At 40.5% G+C, this 27,700-nt stretch overlaps 2 protein-coding genes across 30 annotated transcripts in view; one reads left to right on the top strand and one right to left on the bottom strand.

Moving 5' to 3' along the window:
* The window catches only part of GNPTAB (N-acetylglucosamine-1-phosphate transferase subunits alpha and beta), a 71,397-nt gene that overhangs the window by 42,835 nt on the left and 862 nt on the right, over window positions 1–27,700 (top strand). For 3 of the 5 annotated variants that reach the window (XM_072773306.1, XM_072773309.1, XM_072773308.1), the window contains 14 exons: window positions 1,638–1,799; window positions 2,445–2,624; window positions 2,833–3,003; window positions 4,823–4,946; window positions 6,022–6,225; window positions 6,838–7,943; window positions 10,114–10,313; window positions 10,560–10,779; window positions 11,429–11,542; window positions 12,764–12,849; window positions 13,102–13,200; window positions 15,946–16,113; window positions 19,024–19,114; window positions 21,374–22,817. In XM_072773306.1, the coding sequence (XP_072629407.1) occupies window positions 1,638–1,799; window positions 2,445–2,624; window positions 2,833–3,003; window positions 4,823–4,946; window positions 6,022–6,225; window positions 6,838–7,943; window positions 10,114–10,313; window positions 10,560–10,779; window positions 11,429–11,542; window positions 12,764–12,849; window positions 13,102–13,200; window positions 15,946–16,113; window positions 19,024–19,114; window positions 21,374–21,451 (3,003 nt within the window). In that variant the 3' untranslated portion in view covers window positions 21,452–22,817. Of the gene's footprint in view, window positions 1–1,637; window positions 1,800–2,444; window positions 2,625–2,832; window positions 3,004–4,822; window positions 4,947–6,021; window positions 6,226–6,837; window positions 7,944–10,113; window positions 10,314–10,559; window positions 10,780–11,428; window positions 11,543–12,763; window positions 12,850–13,101; window positions 13,201–15,945; window positions 16,114–19,023; window positions 19,115–21,373; window positions 22,818–27,700 lie in introns of those variants that run through there. The other 2 variants (XM_072773307.1, XM_072773310.1) reach the window with 2 other exon arrangements.
* The window catches only part of LOC140602975 (uncharacterized), a 35,752-nt gene continuing 12,797 nt past the window's right edge, over window positions 4,746–27,700 (bottom strand). For 6 of the 25 annotated variants that reach the window (XM_072773339.1, XM_072773334.1, XM_072773338.1 and 3 more), the window contains 3 exons: window positions 22,807–22,918; window positions 8,620–8,765; window positions 8,008–8,541 (listed from right to left, as the gene is read on the bottom strand). In XM_072773339.1, coding sequence (XP_072629440.1) covers window positions 8,411–8,541; window positions 8,620–8,765; window positions 22,807–22,918 — 389 coding nt within the window. In that variant the 3' untranslated portion in view covers window positions 8,008–8,410. Of the gene's footprint in view, window positions 7,983–8,003; window positions 8,542–8,619; window positions 8,766–14,902; window positions 15,017–17,601; window positions 18,734–22,806; window positions 22,919–27,700 lie in introns of those variants that run through there. The other 19 variants (XR_012005991.1, XR_012005988.1, XR_012005989.1 and 16 more) reach the window with 13 other exon arrangements.

The following is a 27,700-nucleotide window of genomic DNA, read 5'->3' as shown; positions in this document are numbered from 1 at the left end:
CGCTTAGTACCCCCCTTCTCCTTCCCACTGTCTCTAGGCACCAGAAACTGTGGTGTGCAGGGTGAGGGTGCCACCTGGTGGCTAGCAGGACATACGTGTCGTGTCCCCCCCCCCCCCCCCCCTTGTCACCACGCTCAACTTGGTGGATGATGGTGGCAGGAAAGCTTCTCCAACATATAAATATTCCCTTAAGCTCTTGACTTTTCAGTTCTCGAGTCAGGAAAATGTCTATTAAATTTCAAAAGTTTTGCAGATGAAAAGCAATTTGGATAGAAGAGATTAAGATATAAAGGTATTTGCCCCATAAAATTTAAGTTAAATTAGGGTATCCAAATACTACATTCATAAACATTTAGTGATTTTTAGATTTCAGGGAGCTCTTGGGGGTGCTGTGGAGGCCACTAAGGGAAGGAGGGAGCAGGGGAGGCCAGGGCAGGCAGCGAGACTAGCCAGAGGAAAGCGTGTCTGCCCTGCCTCCCCACCTGCCTCCCTAGTTCCGAAGCAGGGTGGCGACAGCAGTGAGAGCTGATCCTCAGTGGGTACTTGGTATATGCCAGGCACAGTCAGGGGGAGAGGGTAATGAGGCAGGAAGACAATCCACACCTGAGCACCCCACACGTCCACATGCACTTTGTGGTAAGAAGGGGACAGATATAAATGCAATTCTGACTTGAATCTCTCATCTTGGGCATAGATAAACACAGGAAACTACGAAAGATGAGCTAAATATAGTCCTGTAGCATATATGAGAGCTCAGAATGAGCCCATAATAATTTGCATTTGCTCTGTCTTATAAATTAAGAAACTGGCCTTGTTAGGAGAGTCAGTTCAGCCGAAGGGTTTCATTGTCCTAGATGAGTAGTTTTCAATCATCTCTCCCACCTTTTTAAGCACTGAAATCCTCTTTTCATAGGAAATTGAATGATACAGAGTTAGAACACGAACCAGATCAAGGGCAGTGTAGACTCTGCTGATGGTGGAAGCATGTTGATGTTTGTGCTCATCTGAGACTGATGATTTCTTTGAAGGCTTTGCCTCAAAAGGTGCTTTTCCTGTGGAAGTCCTTGAGGCAGCCCTGTCCAAAAATGTTCCTCTTAGTCAGGCGGGGGAAGGGGGGGTGTTGGGGTAGGAGTGGTGGTGGGGGGGGCACAAAAGTTCTTTGGAGTCCCTGCGAGCAGGCTTGTTGCCTACCAATCCCAGCAAAGTTACACTGCAGGGTTTCCCCATGAGCAGACTGGTGATATTCTAGAACAAAGGTCACAGTTGGTGACCACTTGTGTTTTGTTTGAAAGCAGGACAAATGAAAACACCTGAGCCAGCACTGAAAATGGGGAGACTTCACAGAATATTTGGGGATCTGGCTGCACCTGTTGGTACTTGTGAGTAACAGCTGCAGCTTTTGGATGGGGCTGGAGATGACCTATCTGCCACAACTCCACGACCCCCTGGTCTCTAACATTCATCTGGGAAAATGTCTGGCCTGTCACGTCTTCTTTTGGTGATTGTAGGCTTGCTAGTTCATAGTCTATAGACTATACACTATATACATTCAGAGATGAAAGGTCACACTGGGAACTTAGAGGTGTCTCCTCTTTGAGGCTCCATCTTTCAACACATAACCCTTGTGTTATTTACAGTTACAGCTGTACTCAGAGGCCAGTGTAGCCCTTCTAAAACTGAATAACCCCAAAGAGTTCCAAGAACTGAACAAGCAGACTAAGAAGAACATGACCATTGATGGAAAAGAACTGACTCTAAGTCCTGCATATTTATTATGGGACCTGAGTGCCATCAGTCAGGTAAGGGTGCATTCTTTCTTTCTTTCTTTCTTTTTTTTTTTTTTAATATTTATTTATTTATTTATTTATTTATTTATTTATTTATTTAATTTATTTATCATAGACAGAGAGAGAGAGAGAGGCAGAGACACAGGAGGAGGGAGAAGCAGGCTCCATGCAGGGAGCCCAATGTGGGACTCGATCCCGGGACTCCAGGATCACGCCCTGGGCCAAAGGCAGGCGCTAAACCGCTGAGCCACCCAGGGATCCCCGTGTTCATTCTTTCTAAGCCTGGATTGGGGGTCTACATTGTTGAATATTTATAAGTCATTACATGAGGAGGAGGAAGAGAACTTACAGAGAGTGGAGTTGACTGGAACTTTTCTAATTTTCCAGTCATTGCCATTGATTAACTGACATGACCTAGAATCAGATCCAAGAACCTTCTCTTTAAAAAGGCACAACAGAAATGTTGGGTATTTATGTCATTTTAAAGATACCGAGTATTGAATTTTTTGTAATGTTTGGATGTAGGACTTGGTCTTCGGAAGTTGGCCAGAGCACTCTGAGAGCAGATCGTGTGGGTGGGGGACAGCCAGGAGGAAGGAAGAGCATGATTTACTTGGTGTGTGTTTTACATCCTCACGTGTGTAATGTTCCTCTCAGTCTAAGCAGGACGAAGATGTTTCTGCCAGCCGCTTTGAAGATAACGAAGAACTGAGATATTCACTGCGATCCATCGAGAGGCATGCTCCCTGGGTTCGGAATATTTTCATTGTCACCAACGGGCAGATTCCATCTTGGCTGAACCTTGATAATCCCCGCGTGACGATAGTCACACACCAGGTCCATGACTTTCCATGTATCACAGGGCTTGGTTTCCTTGTCTGTCCTTCACCCACCCCTCACTTCATTCCCGTCTTCCTCACCCTCCCCACCTCCATCCCCTTCAATTCTTCTACCCTTCTCCATTCCTTCCTTCCAAAAACCAAAACCAAAATGAAATAATTCTCCTGCACTTTGTTTCTCTCTTGCCTTTGTTGTTGTTTAAAAGGATGTTTTTCGAAATTTGAGCCACTTGCCTACCTTTAGTTCACCTGCCATTGAAAGTCATATTCATCGCATTGAAGGGCTGTCCCAGAAGTTTATTTATCTGAATGATGATGTCATGTTTGGGAAGGATGTGTGGCCAGATGATTTTTATAGTCACTCCAAAGGTCAGAAGGTGAGTGCCTAAGAAGAAAGGATGCCTAGCTTCAAAGTCACTTAGAAATTATAAACAGATCAGGAAATCAGTATGCATACTAACATACATAGTTTTGGTCAAGTTATTTGGTCAAATAATAATTTTTGAGCGCTAAGCTTAGGAGTGTTAACAATGTGGGAGAAAAAAACTCCCTGATAGTTCTTTGCTTCCCTATAGTGTCAGACACCCAGAACCCAGCTTCTAAATTTTCTCCTTCACCATGAAATACAAAATCATGGTTAGAACATTTGGCAAAATTGCCAATATAGACCGAAAAAAAAAAGTTAGCTCAACTGACCTCTCGCTCTGAAACCAATAATACATTTTATGTTAATAACTGAATTTAAGTAAAATTTAAACAAAAACAAAAAAACAGAGTTAGGTCAATTTTCTGCTTACAGACATGGATGAAATTTGCCTCAGGCAGCGATCTCACTCTGGCTTTGGGAGGCATGACGGAGAGCGGTTATGAGCACAGACGAGGAGCCAGCAGTTGAGGATCATCCTGGGCAGTGACTTGATGTGCGTTTCCTGTCTGCTTAGCGGGGAAACTAGAACATCCCTGTGGCTGTTGGGAGGAGTCGGGGAAGGGCTGGAGACTTACACCAGGAACTTTTATGTTACACACCTGTGCACCTGGAAATGCTAATTGCACAGAGCTGCTTTCCCGTTGCCATTCCTGCCGCCCCAGTGTGCCCACTCTCTCTTTTCTGTGTTTGTTCGCCTCCTCTGTGTCTGAAGTGCTACCACGTGGAGCTGTGTCCTGTCAGGGCAGACGCACAAAATCAGTGACCAGGGATGGTGACGTTGTGCTGGCAGATGTGCCCTGGGAGGGAAGGCCTGGGGGCCTAGGAGGGTGAAATCAGATAGGGCTAGAGAGGTTTCCCTATGAACTGAAGTGAACTCTGAAGAACAGGTAAGAGTTAAGTAGATGAAGACAGACATTCCAAAGAGATGGGAGCATGCAGAGGCATGGAGTGCATTTTTTTAAAAATGGATTTAATTAAAAAGTAACCACACACCACATCACTCATTTTGAAAGCAGGCGGGTTCACGACTCAGAACACTGTGCTAGTAATCTATCACAGGGATAAGGATATTGAGAGTTCATCTGCTGCCTTCTCAGCCTTGATGCAAGTTCACGGGTAAATACATTCAGGAATTCATGACAGTTATCACAGAAAAGCGATGACATGTGTAGTATACTTGCTACCTGCTGTGTCATGCTTTTGTCCTCACCTTTAAGTCTGACGTGTTGCTGTTTTATTTCAGGATAGATAATAAGACCAGGTTGTAATAAACAAATGTGTGAGTTGAGTCCTGAGTAAATGTGCTCAGTAACAAATCATCAACAGAGCAGGACTTTGTAAACTACTGCAGGTGCCCACATGCTCAGTGTGAAGTAGGCCACATGGATGCAGACTGTCAGCCCAGGGAGAATCGTGACCTTTTCTGGAGGCTCAATTGCTTCTTTCTTTCTTTCCTTTCTTCCTTTCCTTTTTCCTTTCCTTTCCTCCTTTCCTTTCCTTTCCTTTCCTTTCCTTTCCTTTCCTTTCCTTTCCTTTCCTTTCCTTTCCTTCCTTTCCTTTTTCCTTTCCTTTCCTTTCCTTTCCTTTCCTTTCCTTTCCTTTCCTTTCCTTTCCTTTCCTTTCCTTTCCTTTCCTTTCTTTTTCTCTTTTTTCTTTCTTTTCTTTCTCTTTTCTTTTCTTTTCTTTTCTTTCTTTTCTTCTTTTTTAAAGGAATCCTAATTTGACATTAAAAAGCGTCCATTTTATTTTCTCTGTGGCTTTGTCATTAGGTTTATTTGACATGGCCTGTGCCAAACTGTGCTGAGGGCTGCCCGGGTTCCTGGGTCAAAGACGGCTATTGTGACAAGGCTTGTAATAATTCCGCCTGTGATTGGGATGGCGGAGACTGCTCTGGTAAGGCTGTGCTTGTGTGTAATATGTTCATGTTTACAGACTGTTTTTCATTCTTAATCATCACCGAATATGTATAGTGACTTAAGCATTCTTCATGTATGCAAACAACATATAGAGTAATCTGCAGATTATGGAGTAATGACTAGTATCCCCGTGTAGCTCAGGTTTTTCATATTCTCCCTTGTTGAGGGCATATTCCCAGGCCGGACCTGAAGTTGAAAATGCCTTCTATTATTCAAAATATGAAAATCAAGATTATCTTTAATTATGGAAACTGAAGAGCCAGACTCACTCTAACTGGTTCTTTAAGGAGCTCACAGCTGGTGACTTTCAGCAGCAGCTTGCTGTCAGCTAGCAACTATGGAGAAATAGAGATCTTATCTCTCTCTTACACGGTTATATCTGCATTTGTTGATAATAGCATGTTTTTACATTTACCGATTGCCTTTCAGCTTATAAAGTATTTGCATTTATACAGCATCCATTATCCACCTGAGTTTCTTAGTTACCCAGGGAAGAGAGGGTGTGCACAGACACTGTTGTCCTCATATTCCATATACAGAGACAGATGTGAAACAGTGCTGAGGATTAGAAGAAACCAAACTTTAGGTTGTGTTCTGTCTAATACACTCATGAAAAATGTGAGCAGCCACAGTTGAAAACAGAGACCTGCTAAGAAGATCCATGCAGTCTGGAGACCTCAGGTGAACACTTGGTGATGAGGTTGGCAGCCCACGTTAAGATGTGTGGCACTGCTGACAGCCTTCAGAATAATCTCCTCCTGCTTCCCTGCCCTCCACACGCACCCTTCCACGCACCCCCTGTGGGCAGGTCTGTATTTAGGGTTGTGCAGCTAATAAGTGCCAAGGCCTGGTCAGCCCGTGCCCAGCCTCTGGCAAGTGATGTTCCCTTTGCTCTCTTCCTAAGGTACGTGTAGTCTTCTGCTAAAGACTGGGGTGAACCTTCTCTGACTGACATGCAGGACTCAATCCTGATAGCATTATTGAGAAAAGAGGACTATCCTTTTTTCAAGATGATAAGCACAGCAAGATTCTGTTTTCTCCTCCTTCTGCAGGTAACGGTGGTGGTAATCGCTATGCTGCAGGAGGTGGGGGGACCGGCAGCATTGGAATTGGACAGCCCTGGCAGTTTGGTGGAGGACTAAATAGTGTCTCTTACTGTAATCAAGGATGCGCAAATTCCTGGCTTGCGGATAAATTCTGTGACCAGGCTTGCAATGTCTTGTCCTGTGGATTTGATGCTGGCGACTGTGGACAAGGTATGTTTATCACTGTGAAAAGATGCTTAGACTAAGGGGATCAAAGTCCTCGACAAGTAGAGGGAGGTTGGTGTGGCTTAATTATTCTGAGTCCCTCACCCAACCTTGCATCCAAACAAGTTGTAAGTGAAAAGTAAGAGAGGATACGGACCGTTCACAAAGATCAGTAGACACTAGAGCTGCATCTTTTCCTGTTACTGCTTCACTCGGACTTACTTTGTACTAAGCAGATGTACCTTCGTTGAAAATATATGGTAAAGGTTTAAGCCAGAAACAATAAGAAGAGACCACTAATAAAGGAATAGTTTGAATGCTGGATCTTGTTGATGGGAGTCATTTTGGCAGAAGGTTGTAGTTTTTCAAATGGACACAAAGATGAAAGTTGATCAGTGGAACCTGCCATATCTCTGTAGTGAGTTAGACTCAGCATTCCCTGTTAATAGTGATTGCTTCAGATAATAAAATGAACCCCGTACCAGCCGCTCTTGTGTTAGAATGGTTGATTATTCTAAAGTCATTCTTAGAAAGTGAAAACTTAAACCCTAAGAATTAAAGAAAAAGGATGAGAAAAAGCCTCGTTTTTAAAGTCATGTTTGTGTTTTTTTCCTCTAGATCATTTTCATGAATTGTATAAAGTAACTCTTCTCCCAAACCAGACTCACTATGTTATTCCAAAAGGTGAATGCCTGCCTTATTTCAGCTTTGCAGAAATAGCCAAACGAGGAATTGAAGGTGCCTACAGTGACAATCCAATAATTCGACATGCTTCTATTGCCAATAAGTGGAAGACCATCCACCTTATAATGCACAGTGGGATGAATGCAACCACAATACATTTTAATCTCACGTTTCAAAATACAAATGATGAAGAATTCAAAATCCAGATAACAGTAGAGGTTGACACAAGAGAGGAACCCAAAGTGAATTCTACAACCCAAAAGTCTTACCAAAATTTGGTTAGCCCTACATCACTTCTTCCAGAGGCGGAAATCCTATTTGAGGATGTTCCTGAAGAAAAACGCTTTCCAAAGTTCAAGAGGCATGATGTTAACACGACAGGAAGATTCCAAGTGGAGGTGAAAATTCCCCTGGTAAATATTTCACTCCTTCCCAAAGAGGCCCAGTTGAGTCTTCGTAACTTGGATTTGCAACTAGAACATGGAGACATCACTGTGAAAGGATACAACCTGTCCAAGTCAGCCTTGCTGAGATCATTTCTAAGGACCTCACCAGATGCTGAAATAAAAATAAATCAACCTATAATAATGGATGAAAGAAATGACAGTGTAGAGGCCCCACTAGGAAAACAGGTTCACAAAGACACCTTGCCGAACAGCTTGGAAACATCTGAAAGATTACAGAGGTCAACTTTTCCAGCAGTCCCCATGAAAGTGAACAGCCACTACCAGAGTCGCAATCTACCCCCAGAGTTAGAAATCGAAGGAAAATCTAGATCTGAAATTCTGACCCCACATGTAAGAGCTGGAAGTGTTTCAAAAGAAAAACTGTTGTCTCACATCGTTCCACCAGAAAGCCAGATGACAAAGGAGAAGCAAAGCACAGGGAAAGAACAAGAGAAAAACAAAATGGAGGAGAATGCAAACAATTACATAGATGTTAATGAAGTACTACCTGGAAGAAAGCTGCAGCACTACACAGACAGTTACCTGGGCTTTCTGCCGTGGGAGAAAAAGAAGTATTTCCAAGATCTTCTTGATGTAAGTTGTAAGTCACATCCAGCTTTTTTCCTTTCCATGCTCAGGAAAAGTAAATAATTTTGTAAGTGATAATTATGTAGTAATAGGTACAATTTATTCATGACTTTCTGTGCCAACCATTAGACTAAATGCTTTTTCTTCCATGGTTTTATTGTCCTAATACCCCTAACAATAAAAATACTATACAAAAAAAATATCGTATGAGGTTACCTGCTATCATGATCCCATGTCACAGTTAAGAAGTAGCCTTAGTACGAATGAGTAAGGGTGTTAACTAGGAGCATGCCTCGAGTAAGTGGTAGGACAGGGGTGGAATCTTGTCTTCACTTGGCATGTTGTGACTTCAAAGAAAGCTTTTATGTCTGTTGTGTGAGTCAGATCTGATGATTTTTCCAATTTTACTGATGAAAAAAAAACCCAAGGTGCAAATAAATTCATTAGCTTCCAGTGGAGCCAGGCCTCAAGGTTTAAGTGCTCACCCTCTGGTACCACGGTCTCCTTGGTGCTGCGGTGTCATCTGTACATCTGCCAAGTGCTGTCACAGGGCTTGCTGCAGGGGAAGGCAGCTCATGGAGCCTCAAAGGGCAAGCCTGGAGGACTGTGGGTGAATAATTGTAGCAACATGATAGGTGTCTCTTGAGCTATGGGCAAGGAGTCCCAAGGGACAGCTCCTTACCTTTTCCTAGAGGTACTGGGGAAGGCATCCACGAGGAAGTGCCCTGTGAGCTGACCTGTGCAGAGTGTGTAGGAATTGACAGACCAGGACAAACCTGTGGTCTCGGCTGGATCAGGAATAGAGCACAGCCATGAGGAGGTGTCAGGCTGAGAGAAAGGAGGCCAAAGAGGGGAACGTATTTATCTCACTGTCTTCTGAAAGTATCTTATCACCAACACAGTAGTTGTTTACTAATTGCTAAGTGACGGACTATAGAGTTCTTGCCTGTGATGATTTCCTCACTTCCCCCCCTTTCATTACTTATTTTAAATTGCAAAAGTGTTTTAGGTTAATAGTAACCATTGCAAGCAACCCAAAACATAAACAATATAAAAGGGAAAGATCTTCATCCTTTCTTCATCTTCCTACTTGAAATAATCACTATGAATAGTTTGGTGGGTATTTTTCCAGTATTTTTATATAGATATGTGAACATATGAACTATATAATATTTGTTTTGTAACAGTGAAATTACACTATACTCATTGCTCTGCCTCTTGATCTAGTAGAACATGAGCAAGCCCACGCTAGTGTCATTGTTTTTTAATAGCTGTATTTGTTTTGCAGTTACAAATAGTGTTGTGATAAATATTCTTTTATGCATAGCTTACTCTTGAGGAAGTTTTTACTTCTGTAGGTAGAATTGCTAGATTACAGTTAAATTTAACTGTGTCCTTCTAGAATGTTGTACCCTTCATACTCCACAGTGTATAAGAGTGCTTGTTTCTCCACAGGCTAACCAACAGTAATGAGTATCAATCTGTATATATATTTTTTACCACATTGAGAAGCAAAAATATCTCATCTTTGTAAAGTGTGTTTATATATTTTGCTATTATTCTTTGCCCATTCACTCAGTTTTAGCTCTTACTGGTTTTGACAGGGTTCTTTACATTTTATAACATTAACACTATTATGGTAAAATAATCCTTTTTTTGTCCTTCTGTTCAGAACTCAAGTGCTTACTGATTTGATGTCACCAGTAGAAATAACGGATATTGAAAGTGCTATTTTAGTTAGCTAGTTAGTTAGTAGGCTCCACCCAATGTGGGGCCTGATCTCACAACCCTGAGATCAAGACCTGAGCCAAGATCAAGAGTCAGATGCTCAACCAACTGAGCCACCTAGGCACCCCTCTACCAAATGTATTTTTAAATAAATGTTCTAAATATTGCATTGAATTGGCTATGAAATCTCATGGTCGGTGACTAGCCCTTGAAGAATACCCTATAAATAGACCTCCATCACACTGCAGTCATTCACAAGCCAATGTTGGTGATACTTTGACTGAAATACAGTTTAGTCCTGCTCTTAGGATCCTTAAAGTGACCAGTTAGTGCTATTTCATTTGCCACAGTTAGTGGCTCATTACATAAAATAGTACCTTTATCTCTCGTTAACAAAATACTCTTGTGCACTAAATGCAATGCTGTGTTCGTGGAATTCTCTTTTTAGGAGGAAGAGTCACTGAAGACGCAGTTGGCATACAACACCGATGGCAAACACACTGGAAGGCAACTGAAAGATACATTTGCAGATTCCCTCCGATATGTAAATAAAATTCTGAATAGCAAGTTTGGATTCACATCTCGGAAAGTCCCTGCACACATGCCTCACATGATTGACCGGATAGTTATGCAAGAACTTCAAGATATGTAAGTCCCGCTTGTTGTTTCAGTTGCTTGCACATGCTCAGAGCCAGGTCTGCTTAAAATGGGCATCTTTACTGTGCCAGATGTATGGCTCTAACACTTGACAACTGATAAAACTGAAGGTATTGGCTGAATAAGAGGAAAAGAAAAGGATTCTGACCCCACAAATGTTGGAATATATTTGAACGTAGATTAATGTCTATATATATTATAAATATCCAGGGCTCACTCTATGTTATGTTTTCTCAGGTTCCCTGAAGAATTTGACAAGACATCATTTCACAAAGTGCGCCATTCTGAGGATATGCAGTTTGCCTTTTCATATTTTTATTATCTCATGAGTGCCATTCAGCCACTGAATATATCTCAAGTTTTTGATGAAGTGGACACAGACCAATCTGGTGTCTTATCTGACAGAGAAATCCGAACCCTGGCTACCAGAATTCACGATCTGCCTTTAAGTTTGCAGGTGTTGTATTTTTTTCTCCTAAACTTTCTTTTCTTTCACATATGTCAGCATAATGCAAGTAAAAGTAATTTGTAATATTTAATGGGGGTGTTCACAACTAGTCCACTTTTAGTGCTGAATTAAAACCAAATTTGAGGTTCATATTTTATGAGATTACATTTTTAGGCTTTAAGTAGGTGTTGCTCTTGTATTATCTGGAGAAGAGCCAGACCATCCTGCATATAAGATTCTTGTGATGAGTTCTTTCAGGAGCTTTAGGTATGCCCCATGGAGCTGTGTCTCAGCCAGGCCTGGGTGGTTGCAAGGTCCCCTCGGTCACAGATCCTCTAGTCCCAGGAGTGAGAGACTTATTAATGGAGAGTGCTGAGATGTATCTAACTGCAAGAACTCCTGCTGGGGGATCCCCCTGACCCCCTTGTGTAAAACAGTGCCTCCCAGTCCATATGTTCTACTTTGAGATGAAGATGAAATATTTTTTGTATTATCTCATTCTGTTCTTTTTTGGAGTGTTTTTAAGAATCACATAGTCAAACTCTCTTTGAAGATAGTGTTTAAAGAAATATTGGAGACTTCTACTTACTTTTTATTTTTTAAAGCCACAGTTATTCCTTGTACGTAGAAGGTTTATCCTTTTATTTTGTTTTGTTAGGACTTAACAGGTCTGGAACACATGCTAATAAATTGCTCAAAAATGCTTCCTGCTAATATCACTCAGCTAAACAGTGTTCCACCAACTCAGGAAGCATACTATGATCCCAATCTGGTAAGTGGCATGAGTTTCTCTGTGTAAAAAGGAGGTATATCTTTATCAGGTGTTATTTACACCATTTCTGTATAGCACTTCAAACAGCAGAAGCAGGCCCTATATTTATGTCTTTGGTACACAGCAGGAGTCCTGATAATCCAGAGTCATTTCTGTCTTTTCTTTTCTCTAACCTAGCGGATGTTAAGCTGATATACTGAGATTAACTGTTAATATTCTATAACCAGACATCGGCTCACCAAGGACAGCAGAAGGTAGCCATGAGAGTACTTCAGAGAGTTTTGCTGGTGGCACAGCCAGTGTCCCCTCTCGCTCAGGACTTCTCTTTCCCCCACCTGTGCTTCTGTATCTGTCCCTCACTATCTGTCTTTCCTCCTCTAGTTTTCATTGTTTCTCTTTTAAACTAGGTTAAACTGGGTTCCTAGTAAGACTTTAGAGTTACCAAGCCCCTGCATTTATACAGAACTTGCAGAAGTGTGTTCTTCTCTAAGGAATGTGATATACACAGAGAAAACTTGTTTTTCTTGCCCTGTTACAGGCACAGTGAAGGGTTATTGAGATTTTAGTTTTCTTTTGAAATGCATACATTTCTCTTCATTAGCAGAGTATTTAACATATGCCAGCTTTCTGGCATGAGATTTAGAATCAGCAAATATCCTTTGAGTGTGAAGGATAAAGTAAAGGCTGCTTTCTAATGGTAATAAGTTAGTCTTGAGGCTCCTGCGAATAAGCTGCTTGGAGCATGAGTACTAGTTATACTAGCAACATTAGGAAAGGAAGTGGCTTATGTTGTTTGGAGCAGGTGGAAATGCCTAGTTAACCTTATTCAGGTGAACTCTAGCAAGGTATTGGCTTCATTACTGTAATTAACTGATTATACCTAGGATAAAGTATTTTCTAATAAGACTGACAAGTGAGCTTATGAGCATCACGTATTGTTAGAGTTCGTTAGAAATTTCTTTCTGAAAAAAAATGCTACCAGTAGCTTAGGAGACTTTTAACATGCAGTGTTTGTGTGATTAAAATAAAAATTTATTTACAAAAACAGGCAATTAGCCAGGAGGCTATCCCATGCCTATTTGATTTTTTTCAAATACTGCATTAAAGTATTTGTCTTGATTACAGAGTCTTTGGTCTCCCCCTTAAATTTTGCACTGAGGTCAGTGCTTCACCTGCCCTACCCTAGTCTTGGCCTGATGCAATGTCTCTATTTTCTCACAGCCACCAGTCACTAAGAGTCTAGTGACCAACTGTAAACCAGTAACTGATAAAATCCACAAAGCATATAAAGACAAAAACAAATATAGGTAAGTAGTGCAAACTTTCTCTGTTTAGTTTAAGAATAATTATAAGAATCTGGCATCTTCATAATTTTACAATAGTTTATCTCTTAAGCTTTCTTTTTAAATTTATGTGAGATTGTTTTCTTTAGTAATACCGAAAGATTAAGTCCTTCTCAGGATGTTGACTGTTGAAGTTTTATAAAATACTTATCTCAATGAAACTGCTTTTATTTCCACATAAATATTTACACTCCTTAAATATGTTTTGATAATTAGGTTTGAAATCATGGGAGAAGAAGAAATTGCTTTTAAAATGATTCGTACCAATGTTTCTCATGTGGTTGGCCAGTTGGATGATATAAGAAAAAACCCCAGGTACTTTTTTTTTTTTAACCAATAAACTTTACTTTTTTGAGTACTTTTAGAAGTTACAGCAAAATTGAACAGAAAATACAGAGAAAACCCATAACTTTAAGAAATGATCCTTAATCATGCAAATAAACATGCAAAAAGGCAGCACGAATCAAGGAAAGGAAGTGGTTTATGTTGCTTGGAGCAGGTGGAAATGCCTAATAGTGACGTAGTGTCAGTGTCTGAGCTAGAGATGGAAGCTGTGAGTTTGGAGAAGGTTCCCCCAGGCACAGGGGCTAGCATGGACTTCCAGGAATCTGGTGACAGGAGCTGTTCACTGAGGCCAAGGAGTGACTCCACCATGGGGAGTGAGGCTAGATAGCTGGGACTCTCCTAGCATTCTTAAGAAGGTGCTTCCAGAAAAGTTGTTTTGGTGATTAGACTTTGCAATTCAAAGCAAAGTCCATTATTAGCTTCTGAAGAAAAAGAAATGCTCTCATAAATGTGAAAATTAATCCAGTAAAGTGCAGGCATTCTTTGGGGCTGAATAAATGTTCAGGCTTATGTAAGCCTTGAAAATTTCCAACCTGGCCCTGTAACAGTTGCCTGGAATAGTTTGATAAAATTAGTTAAAAATCTGCATTTTTGAGTTTTGAACTTTAGTGGGAAATAGATATTTGATGGGTTTCCTAGAAAAATAGACTTTGGCATATAAAATTGAATATTTTTCATCTGAGTCTTTTAAGTACCTTTTAAGTCTTCAGTTTTTATGTCCTCATTTATTATGATTTTAATGATAAATGATCAGAAATGTAAAATTTCTAGACAGGTAAAGCCATGGTATTTTTTTTTTTTCTAAAATTCATTCCTGTTTGGCAGTGGGATGGGGAGAAATTGGAATTTGAAGATAAATGGAAACATCTTTCATGCTTATTTAGTGTATTCAATAATTCAGTAAAATACTTTATTTCCTATAAAATATTTCCCACAAACCAAGCAAACAATAAACTATTATAATTAATAGTTACTCTGCTTCAGCTCTCTATACCTGCTGTTCCCTCTGCCTGGAATGCCCTGCCCTAATTTTTAAAAATAACTTTAAAAAGCAATTTCAATACTTGCTTTTTGCTTCCCCCTTTTTTTTTGATGTGCTCTCCCATTTAGTTATCTGTAATAATGGCATGTGGGAGTTTGTAGTTTTCAGTTGTACCTTGTCCTTTACCTCTTGGTGCCAGTTCAGAAGTTATGGGGTTAGAAAATTTGTAGACCTTCATGGTACCTAAACGGACAGGGGTTGACCAGAAGGATCCCTGGCAAGCCAGGCTGTGTCTGTTGGGCCCAGCTAGCTCCTGTGACCTTGCACAGATCTTATTAATTCTCAGCTGTTTTACTTTTATGGGTGCTCACCCTAAGTCAGGAGTGGAAACCTGCGTTCTAACCGACTAAACCTTTAAGGACAGGTTCATCCCCATTCGCAAGGAACTTTGCATTGCTTTTCCCTCCGACTATTAGTCTCTGCCTCTCCTCTTCAGATAGAGGTAGGGCACCACAGTGGTTGGAGATGTCCCTGCAGACACAGCTGTGCTATAGCACAGAAATGGATCACCCCTTTGTATGTGCGGTGTGCTCACCACCCCCGCCGCCGTTCTTTTTTTTCTTTATTTATATATATTTAAAATTTTATATATAAATTTATATATATTTAAAAATAAAATATAAATTGATATATATTTAAAAATAAAGATCTTTATTTATTTATTTGAGAGATAGGACATGCTCATGACTAGGGGTGGAGGTAGAGGAACAAGCAGACTCCATCCCGTGACCTTGAGATCATGACCTGAGAGCAGAAATAAAGGTCAGATGCTTAACTGACCGAACCACCCAGGTGCCTCTGTGCCCCATTCTTATATCAGTCACCATGAAGAGGATTCACATCACAGTCAGAAGCTGCCTCTGGGGGAGGGAGTGGGCTTCCCTCCCCTTGAACTTCAAAAGTGGGGTTATTCCTGCCTACTGATTTAATGGGCCCTCAGTTTAGTGACTTCACCTTGAAAGGAACTTGAAACAGTAGGGAAGTAAGACTGTCATCTGGTTTTTGCCAGAACTCCAGCAGCTTGGTTGGAAACATAAGAAGAGGTCACTGAACTCATAGAATCCACAGCTGTAAGGCACCATCTTTATCTCACTTATCTACAACACTATTCTTTTTTTTTTAAGATTTTATTTATTCATGAGAGAGAGAGAGAGGCAGAGACACAGGCAGAGGGAGAAGCAGGCTCCATGCAGAGAGCCCGATGTGGGACTTGATCCCAGGATTCCAGGATCACACCCTGGGCCAAAGGCAGGCACCAAACTGCTGAGCCACCCAGGGATCCCCTGCATCACTATTCTTAATAATGTAACTGTATAGAACTTGGTTTTCATTGTTTACTAATACCTCCCTGGCTGCCAACAAAATGCTCTCGTCAATAAACTGCATTTATTGAACACTTAATTGGGGACATGCTAAACAGAAATCATTAATTTATTCCAACAGCTAGAAGACACTTTTAAGATTATCTTCCCTAGTTCTTTTTGTTTTACAGGTGAGGAATATCCAAAGAAAAATTTTATAGAACATTATTCCCCCTAGAGAGTCGTATCAACCCATGCAACAACATGGAACAGGAGCCCATTTAAAATATATTTGGAAGCTACATTTCTTGTTTTATGATGTCAAGATGATTCTCACACTAACTAATAACCATGGATCTCTGTTAATTCTAGGAAGTTTGTTTGCCTGAATGACAACATAGACCATAATCATAAAGATGCCCAGACAGTGAAAGCTGTTCTCAGGGACTTCTATGAATCCATGTTCCCCATACCATCCCAGTTTGAACTGCCAAGAGAGTATCGAAACCGTTTCCTTCACATGCATGAGCTGCAGGAGTGGTAAGGGCTCACGTTCATGTGTGTGTGTATGAGTGATGAATTCCTGTAATGTGTTATTTGATCTAGAATTACTTTATAAAAATATGCTTAAAAAAAAAAAAAAAAAAAAATGCTTAAAAGTTTTTATTTGAGCTTGCTGGCCAAGCACATCTGCCAAGCCTAACTCATTGCTATCAGAATAGCGACTGTGTTTCTTACATACCTGCTACCTGGCAGGAGAGCATGATAAGAGCAGATGAGGCAGCTGTAAGTGGTAAATGCAGCCTAATTTCCAACCTTGCATATATTCCACCGCAACCTAAAGCTGCTTCATAATATCTCCTTCATGTCTTATTTTACTGCCATTTACCCCAGCCATGTGCTAGGAATACACAGAGACAGAGGAGTGTGGGACCAGGCTCTGGGGTGCTCATGGCCCCTTCAGAGCAATGGGCTACAGGCAGACAGCTGTAGTGTCAAGTGCTGTGGCAGGATCTGTGCTAGCGGGGTGTGGATGAGGGAGCAGCTAATTGTTAGGGGAGGGCGGCATGGGGACTTGGTTTTCAGTTGTGAAAAGGACTTTTCCAGGTAGAAAAGAGCATTCCTGATAGAAGAAATGGCCTGTACAAAACAAAGCACAGGACTGGGAAAAGAGAGTGTGTGGAGAGAAAAGGAGACATTGTGAAGGGCTTGTGTCTGAATTAGACTTTTTTCTTTGGAGCATGGGGCGCCCCCAGGAGAAATTTTGTTTAGGTGTTTGCAGTGATCAGACTTCATGATTTGGAAAGATAGCAGTGTGGAGTTGGAGTGGTGAGGAGTTGTTTGGAGTGAGGCAGTGTTGTCTGGAAACTGGAGGCAGAGAGACAAGATCTAAGCATTTCAGTAGCTCTGACACAGTCATGGTGTGACCAAGGACAGAGCTCAGAGAATAAGGAGAATGGAGTAGATGGAATTGAGAGACACTGTAGAGGAAATTAGTGACCTTAGTGGCTTTCGAACTCTTGGGTATCTTGGGGTTGGGTGAGACAATCAGTATGTATGTTGTTAATAGCTATATATATTTTTATTTTCAAAAGAAGTTATTACTAACTGTGGGTCTTGTCTTCTAGGAACAGCTTCTAATCATTTTCACTTTCCTTTAGCTCAAAGGAAAAAGATCTCTGGATGAGTTCAAGTGTTAACTCCCCAAGTCTAGTTTGTGACTACATTTATCTTCAGGGGTTCAATCGAATAAGAAAGAAGTGGGCTTATGATTAGTTTGAGAGCACTTTGATTTCTGTGTTGTACAGATAAGATGAGTGAGGTGTAATTCCCTGGGGGCTTCAGTTTCTTTATCCTGCTCAGCTTCTGTGTCCTCTCTCACTGCAGGGCCACCAACACCTCCCTACCTTCTAGAAACTTTACTTTTCTCTTTCCTTTCATGCCATTGTGCTCCTGAGTCCCTGTCACCTTTCTCTGGTGTCCCTAGAGGCCATCTTCCTGTTCCCTTTCCTTGGGGCTAGCACTCACTGTGCAGGAGAGCCATCTGTCTGGTATGCTCGTCTCTCCTAATAGAACGTAGGCCGTCTTCAGGGGCGTAGATGATGTCTTACCCTTCTCTGAGTCCACACTGCCTTTCGCGCACATAGGAGGCGCCCCATGGATGAGTGGCTTAGGGAACCTCCAGCTATCCTAAGGTTCTGTGGTTGCTATACGACTCATTAGCTGTGTTACAGCCTGTGGCTTCTTAGCTGTTTAAAAATTACATACAGATTCTGAATGGCACCCTAGGCATTAGACTGGCTGTGCTGCTTGTGATCCGATTATGAGACACAGGAAGTGCTGGAAGCACAGAGGTACCATTATCAATCTAGGACTTGGAACAGAGACATCCACCATAAGATGAGCTCTGCATGAGAATCCAGAACTCAGCACAGAGGCCTGAACTGATAGTTACTAGCGTATCTTCCAAGCCTTATGTTAAGCATATAGTTCGTCTTCATGGTAAATCATATTTCCAAGTTACAGATGAGGAAACTGCTCTATTGCCACCTCGAACCCCAATATCCTATCTTCACATCCACTTGATTCTACTTAGAGTATGTCTCCGTTGCCTGTTGTCTTTCATTCTCACTGGTCTTTATTACGTTCTCATACCCAGACTAACGTGACTGCCTGCCTTATCACCTTGGTCCCCCCCCTTCAGATGGCCACCATATTCACCTAGTTGTCCACACACACCCACACTTGCCATTCCATGTGCTTTCCCAGTGGAGTATTATGTCCAAACCCCACTGCATATTTTCCAGAATACCTGCACTTTCTTCCCACCTGCCTCGCCATGGCCTAGCTCTCTTCCTTCTGCCCCCCCGGGCAGATTCTGTTCAGTTCTGCCGGACTCTCTCTGCCTTACTCAGCTAAATGCTTCCATTTCAGGTCCCCCACCCCACTTCGAGGTTTAAATGAAATGTTACCAATGCTGAGGTGCTTTCCTTATGTCTCTGTTTTTCCATAAGACTTTGCTTTTGATGGTACATTTTTTGGTCCATCTTGTGTGGTGGCTAGTTGTTTGCATGTCAGTGACTCCCCAGGCTTATAAACAGTTTACAGCAAGAACTTCTTGTTCATCTGTCTGTATCCACAGGAAGTGTTGGTCAAGTGACTGTGAAGAAATGGATATGAAAGAAAGTGTATTTTTGTTTAAATGTGAGACATAATTTTCTTTTGAAGTCCTCTCCTCTGCCTGGGTAACTCTGACACTTCAAATATACTACTTACCATGACCTAATGAAAAATCTGAACTCACATTGGAAATGTACATTGTATTAACATTTTCATGTTGCCTCCACACAATGTTTTTGTGTTTTGCGACTTTTTGCTAACCTAGTATATAAATAATTCTAATGCAGTGAAACTGCACAGAACTGCATATTTGCTTCTTTCTCTGAACAGGAGAGCATATCGAGACAAACTGAAGTTTTGGACTCATTGTGTACTAGCAACACTGATTATGTTTACTATATTCTCATTTTTTGCTGAACAGGTAAGTGTTATGTATTTCATGTGGGGATCAAACAGTATTTTTTAATATAAGAGTATCTAATTCTTTTAGAAAGTGATATAAATTGGGCAGCCCGGGTGGCTCAGCGGTATAGTGCTGCCTTCAGCCCAGGGTGTGATCTTGGGGTCCGGGGATCAAGTCCCACATCAGGCTCCCTGCCTGGAGCCTGCTTCTCCCTCTGCCTGTGTCTCTCCGCCTCTCTCTATGTGTCTCTCATGAATAAATAAATGAAATCTTAAAAAAAAAGTGATATAAATTCACAAGAAAATTTTAATTTCTTCTTTTGGCTTATAACTAAGATGTCAGTATGTCAGACATAGCTCATAATATTCAGACAGCAAACATAATATCCTTTTATTCATTTTTCTTCTAGATGCACTACCAGTATTCTTTTTACCTGGTACTCAGTAGATTAACTTGTAGACGTCAAGCTAAAACTGAAAACCTCTAAGTATTTCTAACCAAAAACTATCTAGAATCCTCACCTCATACTGATTTTGCATGGGTTTCCAATTTTTTTCTTTCTTGTAACCTTTCTAAAAGTGACTGCAGTGTGTTCAGACCTCCCACTATTCTGTGGACAGTGCTCATTATGCTCACGTCCCAATTACATTTCCTTTGAGTTGTTGGAACTTCTCTCCATACAGGTGCATATACAACCTCCTTGAGGTGAAGTCCCAAAAGTAGAAGGGAGGTTTGTGAGGTAAAAAGAAAGGGATCAGAGAATCTTTATTTGGTCTGATGAGAAAGGAGTGAAGACAGGAGGGAACCATGTCTGGGCTGATCTGACCTGGGGCAAGCCTCCGTTTGAAGGGACTGTTGAGTGGAGCTTTTCCAGCTGTCACGGAAAACTCACACTGAGTTTACTTAAACTGAGAAGAAGGAAGAGGCTGAAGTATTGAAACTTTAGAATTAGCAGGGCCTGGGCTTCCTGCTGTAAATGGAAGGAAATGAGAAAATGGGAGATTGGGCAGGTGAGCAGGACTGCAACTTAATCTTTATCCTCTTCCCAGCAAATATCAGTCTCGTGTTTGATATTTGTTGCGATTATTCATGGCTGGTAAAGCCATCCCTGCTCCAGAGCAGAGAGGTCCAGTGAGGAATGAGGAGTCAGTTGTGTGCCGCCTGCCAAGGGGGGAAGAGGAGGCACCCAGGCTGGAAGCAGTGGCTGGCAGTGGGGGGGAAGGAACCAGAGGGCCAGTCTTTCATCTGCGTTACTTATACAGTAGAGGATAGGGAACCAGAGAGGCAGAAGGCAGGAGAAAAGAAGGGAAGAATAAACCGTAACCCTCTCTTCTCTGTCCCCTTGCTCTTTACCTATGGGAATCAAATCTTTAACCTCAACCCTGCTTGCCGTGAATCAGCCAGCACTGCCCCTTCCTCTGCCCCAGTCCCAGCTCATTGTCTGTATGTGGGTGAAACCCTGCTTCCCCCTTGAGATGAAGTAGACAGTATGATCCCAAACTGAAACCATAAAGAACACATTTGTTCTTTTGTTTCAATTCCAACAACAACCAATTGTTGTTCTCACTGACACTCCGTCATAACAGCAGTCAGGTTTCCTATTTCAAATGTGTCATGGATAAACCATTTCTGTGAGAAACGAGTGTTTATCCAAATTGTAAGGTAGTAGTTACAAAGTAATCTTTTGCATGACAACCCATGTCATAAATTAGGTGTTACCTATATTTTCAAATGATTATTGCTGTGTTTAAATACAGGGGGAAAGTAGTGACAGGATCTTAATACAAAGGTTTTTTTATTTTTAATTCTGTCTTATATATGTAGTCACTTTCAAATTGAGGGGAATGTTGATTTCATGTAGAAGCCTAATTACAAAGGGCTAGAGTTAAGTAGCAGAGCTACCTTCCAGATGTAATAGCTAAACAGAGGCAGTTTCCTTCAATATAAAGACTTGAGAAATAGGTGTCTTGAAAATAAATATGCTTGGTAATCACTGTGTAAAAATTTGTAGATATAGGTTTTTAAAAAAGTGAAGCATGGGCCAAAATAATTTTTATCCTTGTGGGTTTAAATATTTTGTGGGCACATATATAGGCATATCGACCCTATAACAAAAGTCGTGAGTAGCTGGTTTTATTTTGGAGAGAATGATGGAGACTTATTTACTCTGTTTTTTTTATGTAGAAGACTGTGGAAATGATTAAGGTCATAGGACTCAAAGTTTAAAGTTTGTCAACATGGAGAATTAAAATTTATTTTCTGTCTTTAATTATCTAGTTAATTGCGCTTAAGCGGAAGATACTTCCTAGAAGGAGGATACAGAAAGAAGCTAGTCCCGACCGAATCAGGGTATAGATCTTCATTTGAAAATCATCTACCTCGGCATTCACGGAGCATTTTAAAACTTGGCATCAGAGAGATGTCTTCGTGATGTGATGCTTAGCCAGCCTGGCCTGCAGAAGGAAAAGCATCCAGTACAGTACTTGTTTTGTGGCCTGAATATAGCTGACTGGCCAGGAATTGTTTAACCAAGACATGGAAAACTTGTATGTTGAGCAGCTCTGATCTGATTTCACTTTTAAAGCATTTGCTTGTGGACCCATCATTCTTTTAATGAAAAGTCTGACAAGAGAGCTGCCAAGTTCCCCTAAGCAACCATTGCCAACTAACTTTCACATGAGAAGCCTAGGCCAGCTTGGGAGCCATTGCTAAGAGACCCCAGTCTTTGCATTCCAAAGACTTGTGCTGCAGTTTTACATTTTTGGTTTTTTGGTTTGGTTTGGTTTGGTTTGGTTTTTTTCCAGTTCTCACTTTTAAATAAGTCGCTACTAAGTTAACTATTTACCCTTACTTCTGAAAATAATGACTTGGGATATCTAAACATGTTTTTATAGATGTTATTTAAATAATGCAACAATATCACCTTCTATTGGCAATACCTAAATTATGGATTTTATTAACATTTAAGACCATAAGTGGTCAGCTACTGATGAGATCAGTCACTGACATCTGATGCATTTTGTGCTTTACTTCAGCCCCTAAGAATGTGATTTCATGCAGAGGCCTAATTAAAAGGGCTAGAGTTAAGTAGCAAAGCTACCTTCCAGATGTAATTAATTATGTTTTGGAAATGTACATATTTCAAACAGAAGTGCCTCATTTTAGAAATGAGTAGTGCTGATGATACTTGTCACATTACAGTGGTGTCTTTTATAATAGTATATTCTAGTGGCTAGCTCTTCCAACTGGTTTCATATATTGCAGGGGTCAGCAAACTTCATGTAAAAAGCCACATAGCAAATATTTGCAGGCCACATGAATCTCTGTTGCATATTCTTTATTGTTTACTTTTAGTGGGGTTTTTTTTAACCTTTAAAAATGTCAAAAGCCAAGTTTAGCTTGCAGCTATACAAAAACAGGCCACCACCTGGATCTGGCCCACAGGCCATTGTTTGCTGACCACTGGGATAGAGAATTCATATTTCTATGTATGATTAATCTGTGATGTTCAACTATATTTTATTTATATGATTGTATGGTGGATTTCTGGAGATTAGATTCCATAAGTCCTTTTTGAACTCTAACAGGTGTTTTAGATCATGATCTCAACAGTATTGTTTCAAAACCTATTTTGTAAAAAGAACTTGTAAATACTTTGTGCTATAAGAGTTATGTATTTCAAAATGTGATGAAGTCTCATAAAAACTTACATTTTATCTGATGCTTTGTTTTTTAACTCTTTGAGGAATGAATTCATTGTTATCCGGATTCTATAATCACTTGAGGGCTTGTACAGTGTATCAGTGTCCATGCTGAACACAACTGAAAATAAATGGGAAGTAATGTAAGGGGAGGATAGTACTAGAACACACTGGAGAATGTCATGGGGGAAAATAAGTTCTAAATAGGATTTATCATATGGTAAAAGTTTAGGAAGTATCTGGGTGTCATTCTAAATTGAAGAATTTATTATAGAAAAGTTATAAAGAAATGAACATTTGGGTGTGTTGGACATTTCTGTGGTTAGATCTTTGTCTTTCTCTGACTTATTTTACTTCCATATTGTGCAAATGGCAAGATTTCATTTCAAGAGCTGAGTAATATTGCATTTTATATATATGTGTACACACACACAAAACACATTATCTTTATCCATTCATCAGTCAGTGGACATTTGGGCACTTTCCATAGTTTGGCTATTGTAAATACCAGGGTGCACACACCTTCAAATCTATATTTTTATATCCTTTGAGTAAATACCTAGTAGTGCCATTGCTGTGTCATAGGGTAGTTCTATTTTTAACTTCTTGAGGAACCTCCATACTGTTTTGATGAGGTGTATATTTATACAATGGAATACTATTCAGCCATAAAAAGAAGGAAATCTTGCCTAAAGTATAAGTATTATGCTAAATCAGAAAAAGACAAATACCATGTGATGTTACTTATGTGTTGAACGTGGAAAAGAAAACCCTTCAGGTACAGAGAACAGACAGGTGGTTATCAGAGGGGAAGTGGGTTTGGTGGGTGAAAAGGGTGAAGGGAGTCAATTATATGATGACAGATAGTAACTGGACTTCTTGTCACTTTGTAGTATATGTAAATATCAAATTATACATCTGAAGCTAATATTATCTGCCAAATTTGAGACTTTAGGCAATAAAACCCCGAAGCCTTTGTTTGCAAAACCTTAGATACAAGTGGTAAAATATATGATCAAAAATAGGAAAAAAAAATTGGGGCATCTGGGTAGCTCAGTTGGTTAAGCATCTGACTCTTGATTTTGGCTGAGGTCATCCTCTCAGGATTGTGAGATCGTGCCCTACACTGAGATCCATGCTGGGGATGGAGCCTGCCTAAGACTCTCTTCCTCTGCCCCATCCCGTATTCCCTTAAAGAAAAAAAAAAAAAAGGAAAAGAATTGCAGAGAGATAGGAAATCAAGGCAGGTACAAAATCAAAAAATATTTAAAAATTATCCAGAGGAAAATCCATATATGTACACAAAGAATGAAATAATACTCCAAATTTTACTATATTATCTCTTGGTAGTGAGATTATTAGTGAATTTCATTTCCTTCATCAATTATTTATCTTCTAAAAATTGTTTTACAATGAATATTACTTTAAAATAACAATCTAACAAATTTTAGGTAAAATTATAATGACCCATATTAAGTTTTTAGTGGAAAGTAGAATGCTTTTTATTAGCTAACCAAGGGAAAGCTAACTTTGAAAATCCATAAAATGCCTTTGGTTCCATATTAAGAGACTTTGTGTGATGAAACAGTCATTTCAGTTCTCGTGGTTTTGTTTAGTTGGATAAGGATTAAAATTTGAAACTTAGGAATACAGATGAGTTTTCATTTGGAGCTAGAAAAGCCAAAAGATGATATTATCTAATCTTGATTATTCATGGGGCCAATAATTCATTCATATCTTTCGTGTCTTATTTCCTTTCTGTTTTTCACATCTTTAAGTTTCCTAACATTTGAGAAAATAAGGCATTGGTGTTAGTAAGTCACCAGATGGAGAGGTTGAACTGTTCTTGTATATGTAGCAAATCAAGTTAGTGGGCCCCTACTTTAGTCAGTATGAGAATGACCTGAAGAATTATTTAAAATGCAGATTCCCAGTCCTCACCCACAGAATTAATTTGGTAGGCCTTACTTGGGGCCTAGGAATCTGCATTTTAACACCCCTTTCCCAACCTCCAAATACCACATGTCTCCACTTCATCTGCAAGTGATCCTGACACAGGCTGGATCCATGAACCACACCTCGAGAAACTTATTTGAAGCCATGTGTATGTATGAAAACATTTAGAGAAAGAGTAGAAATTGAGAACTAAGTGAAACCAAGTCCTGGGGACCTCCAGCATCTGAGGGTACACTGAAGAAGAGGAGTTAACAAAGATACTGAGAAACTGCCAGAATGATAAGGGGATAGCAAGAGACTGTACAGCTATAGAAGCCAAAGGAAGCCAATGAGGGAGGGAAAAAATGGTTAATATTTTGACTTGCTGAGAAATGAGATGAGGACCAGAGAAAATGCATTTGATTTATCAACATGGAGGTCACTGGTCACTGTAGAGTCAGCATCATTTCAAAGTACAAAGGACCAAAGGTGGTTTATGGTGGTTCAAAGGGTCTACCGAAGCAAAGGAATTTGAGGCACCAAGCTTAGATGATTCTAGAATTCTGACTGCTAAGAGGAAGACACAGGGGAACAATAGTCTGTTTGGAAATAAGGCCCAGGAAGTTTTTAAGTTGTAAGATATTATTTATAAACGTTAATGGGAGGGATAAAACAGAAAGGGAAAGCATGGAAAAATGCAAGATTCTTAGAGGACAAGAGGCCGTGAACGCAGAACACAGGAAGAGGGAAGAATGGACTCAGGTGCAGGTAGGTTGTAGCTTTGATGGGAGAAGTTTCAGGGGTTTCAGAGTGAACTACTCCCTCAGGAAAACAGAGGAGGAATGTTAAATGTGAAGGGGAAGTGTTAGTGTGGAAGGTTGAGTAGAGTAGAAAAGGCTGGGCACAGTTGAGTTGTCACAGGGAAATGGGAAAATTTGGGGCAATGTTGAGGGTCCAAATGAGGCTGAAACTCAGAAATAAAAGGTTGACAAATTTGTTCCTTTGGGTAATTTTCTCCAGGGGCATCGGAGCAAGGGTAGGCAGCCCTCAGAGGAGGACAGCTGAGTGTCTGCAGAAATAACATTTTACCAGATATATGCAGTCAAACTACAGGTTCTTATTTGCACAAGATTGGCTGAAATGATGGAAACTGAATCAAAGGCAAGAGGGGGGCTCATTGAGAAAGGAAAAGTAAAATGGTAATGGGTTGAAAGTCTGCATGAGACTGGCATGTGGTTATAGGGTGAACAGATGAGACTGAGCTGGAAAGGTAGGAGGTACTGGTTTGAAAGTAGGATCCCTAACAGGAATTGTCAGGCTGGAGCAGCGTCAGGTGTGGTCATAAGAGTTGGGGGACTGTAGGGGCAGGCCATTTTAGATAAAGACCTTGAACTGAGAGGCCAAAGGATGAGGGCAAGAATTGGGGTGAGAAGACTGTGCCAAATACCATGCGCTCAGTAGAGAATGGGAGACCGAGGAGATGTTAAGGATGCTTAGGACATCTGCCTAGAAGATTAACTTTCTAAATTATGTTTTTCTAACTGACTGCAAAAATACCAACTAGTTATATATAATCTTGTCCCCTTCAAACCTTCTAAGGAGGCTCCTTTGTCTTGGTGAATGGAATTACAGGGTGGATACAACAGAAACATGAGTAAGTTGTGTTGTTTACAGAAGAAAAGTAATGGAGTGATCCAAAAGGGAAGATCCAGGGCAACAGGAAGAAGGAAAAACAGGGGAGAGCTGTATGGGAGAAGTGAGAGAGAGAGAGAGAGAGAGAGAGAGAGAGAGAAAACTAACTGTGAGCAGCCATGAGGCTCTCTTATGGAGACTTGGAAGGAAAAAGCTAGACAGTCCTATTATACAACCGTCTAGGAAGTCATTCAGTTTGATGTGCAACGTGTCACCTCCCTAAAGTTAATGGAATCATATCACTTGCCTGTTACAGGCAGAATTGGATGGGACAATGTGAGAAACTGGTCTCGACTGTGAGGGCACTACCCCAGGGCCCTTCTTAAACCAGTCTATGCAAGCAGTCTTCCTCATTAAGTAACTGTGGACTTCTTAGAACTTTTTGGAGAAATACTTAAAGAATCAGAAATGCCTTGTGACATTTTATATCTTCTAACTATTTTATTTGAGAGAAAGAGGGAGAGGGAGAAGTGGGGAGCAGGGACCCTGACTCAGGGCTTGATCCCAGGGCCCAGAATCATGACCTGAGCTGAAGGCAGACGCTTAACCAACTGAGCCACCCAAGTGCCCCTAATTATTTTTTGAAAAAAACCTATTTTCTATCCCTAAGTCCCTAGTAAAATATTCCAACTCTAATTTTTGTGATTAAAACTTAAATTTTCTATGTTAATTAATTAATTAATATGTCTGGCACTGGTAGTATTCATATACTCAGGAAATGGTATACCAGTGACAACACACACCTCTTATAATATTAGTAACGGTGGTAACTTATGTTTACTAAGTACTTGCTATTTGCTATTGAGTGCCTACTAAGTTTTTATGCCTTATTTCACTTTTTAAAATCCAAATTTCTAGGGTCCCTGGGTGGCTCAGCTAGATAAGCATCTGCCTTGGGCTCAGGTCATGATCCCCGGATCCTGGGATCAAGCCCTGTGCGGGGCTCCGTGCTCAGTGGGGTGTCTGCTGTTCCCTTGCCCTCTACCCCTCCCCCTGCTCACTCTCTCCATCTCTTAGATAAATAAAATCTTAAAAAAAAAAAAACCTCTAAATTTATATGAGATAAATACTTTTATGCCCCCTACATTAGTGAAGAAGGAAACAGGAGAACAGGCTTAGACAGGTCAAGTAATTTGCTGTAGGTCTTACGGTAAATGGCAGAGCCTAATTTAATTTTGTTCTGCATTTTCATGTCATGTTTTAAGCCATTTTTATGAGTTTCTCTTTGATTAACATCATGCTTGCTGTTAGGTGTCAACCTGTGAGTTTCTAGGTG

The sequence above is a fragment of the Canis lupus genome, chromosome 13 (assembly GCF_048164855.1).
Source record: "Canis lupus baileyi chromosome 13, mCanLup2.hap1, whole genome shotgun sequence".
NCBI classification, from domain to species: Eukaryota; Metazoa; Chordata; class Mammalia; order Carnivora; family Canidae; genus Canis; species Canis lupus.
Note: the sequence above shows the minus strand (reverse complement) of the source record. Positions and strands in the feature narration are given on the sequence as shown.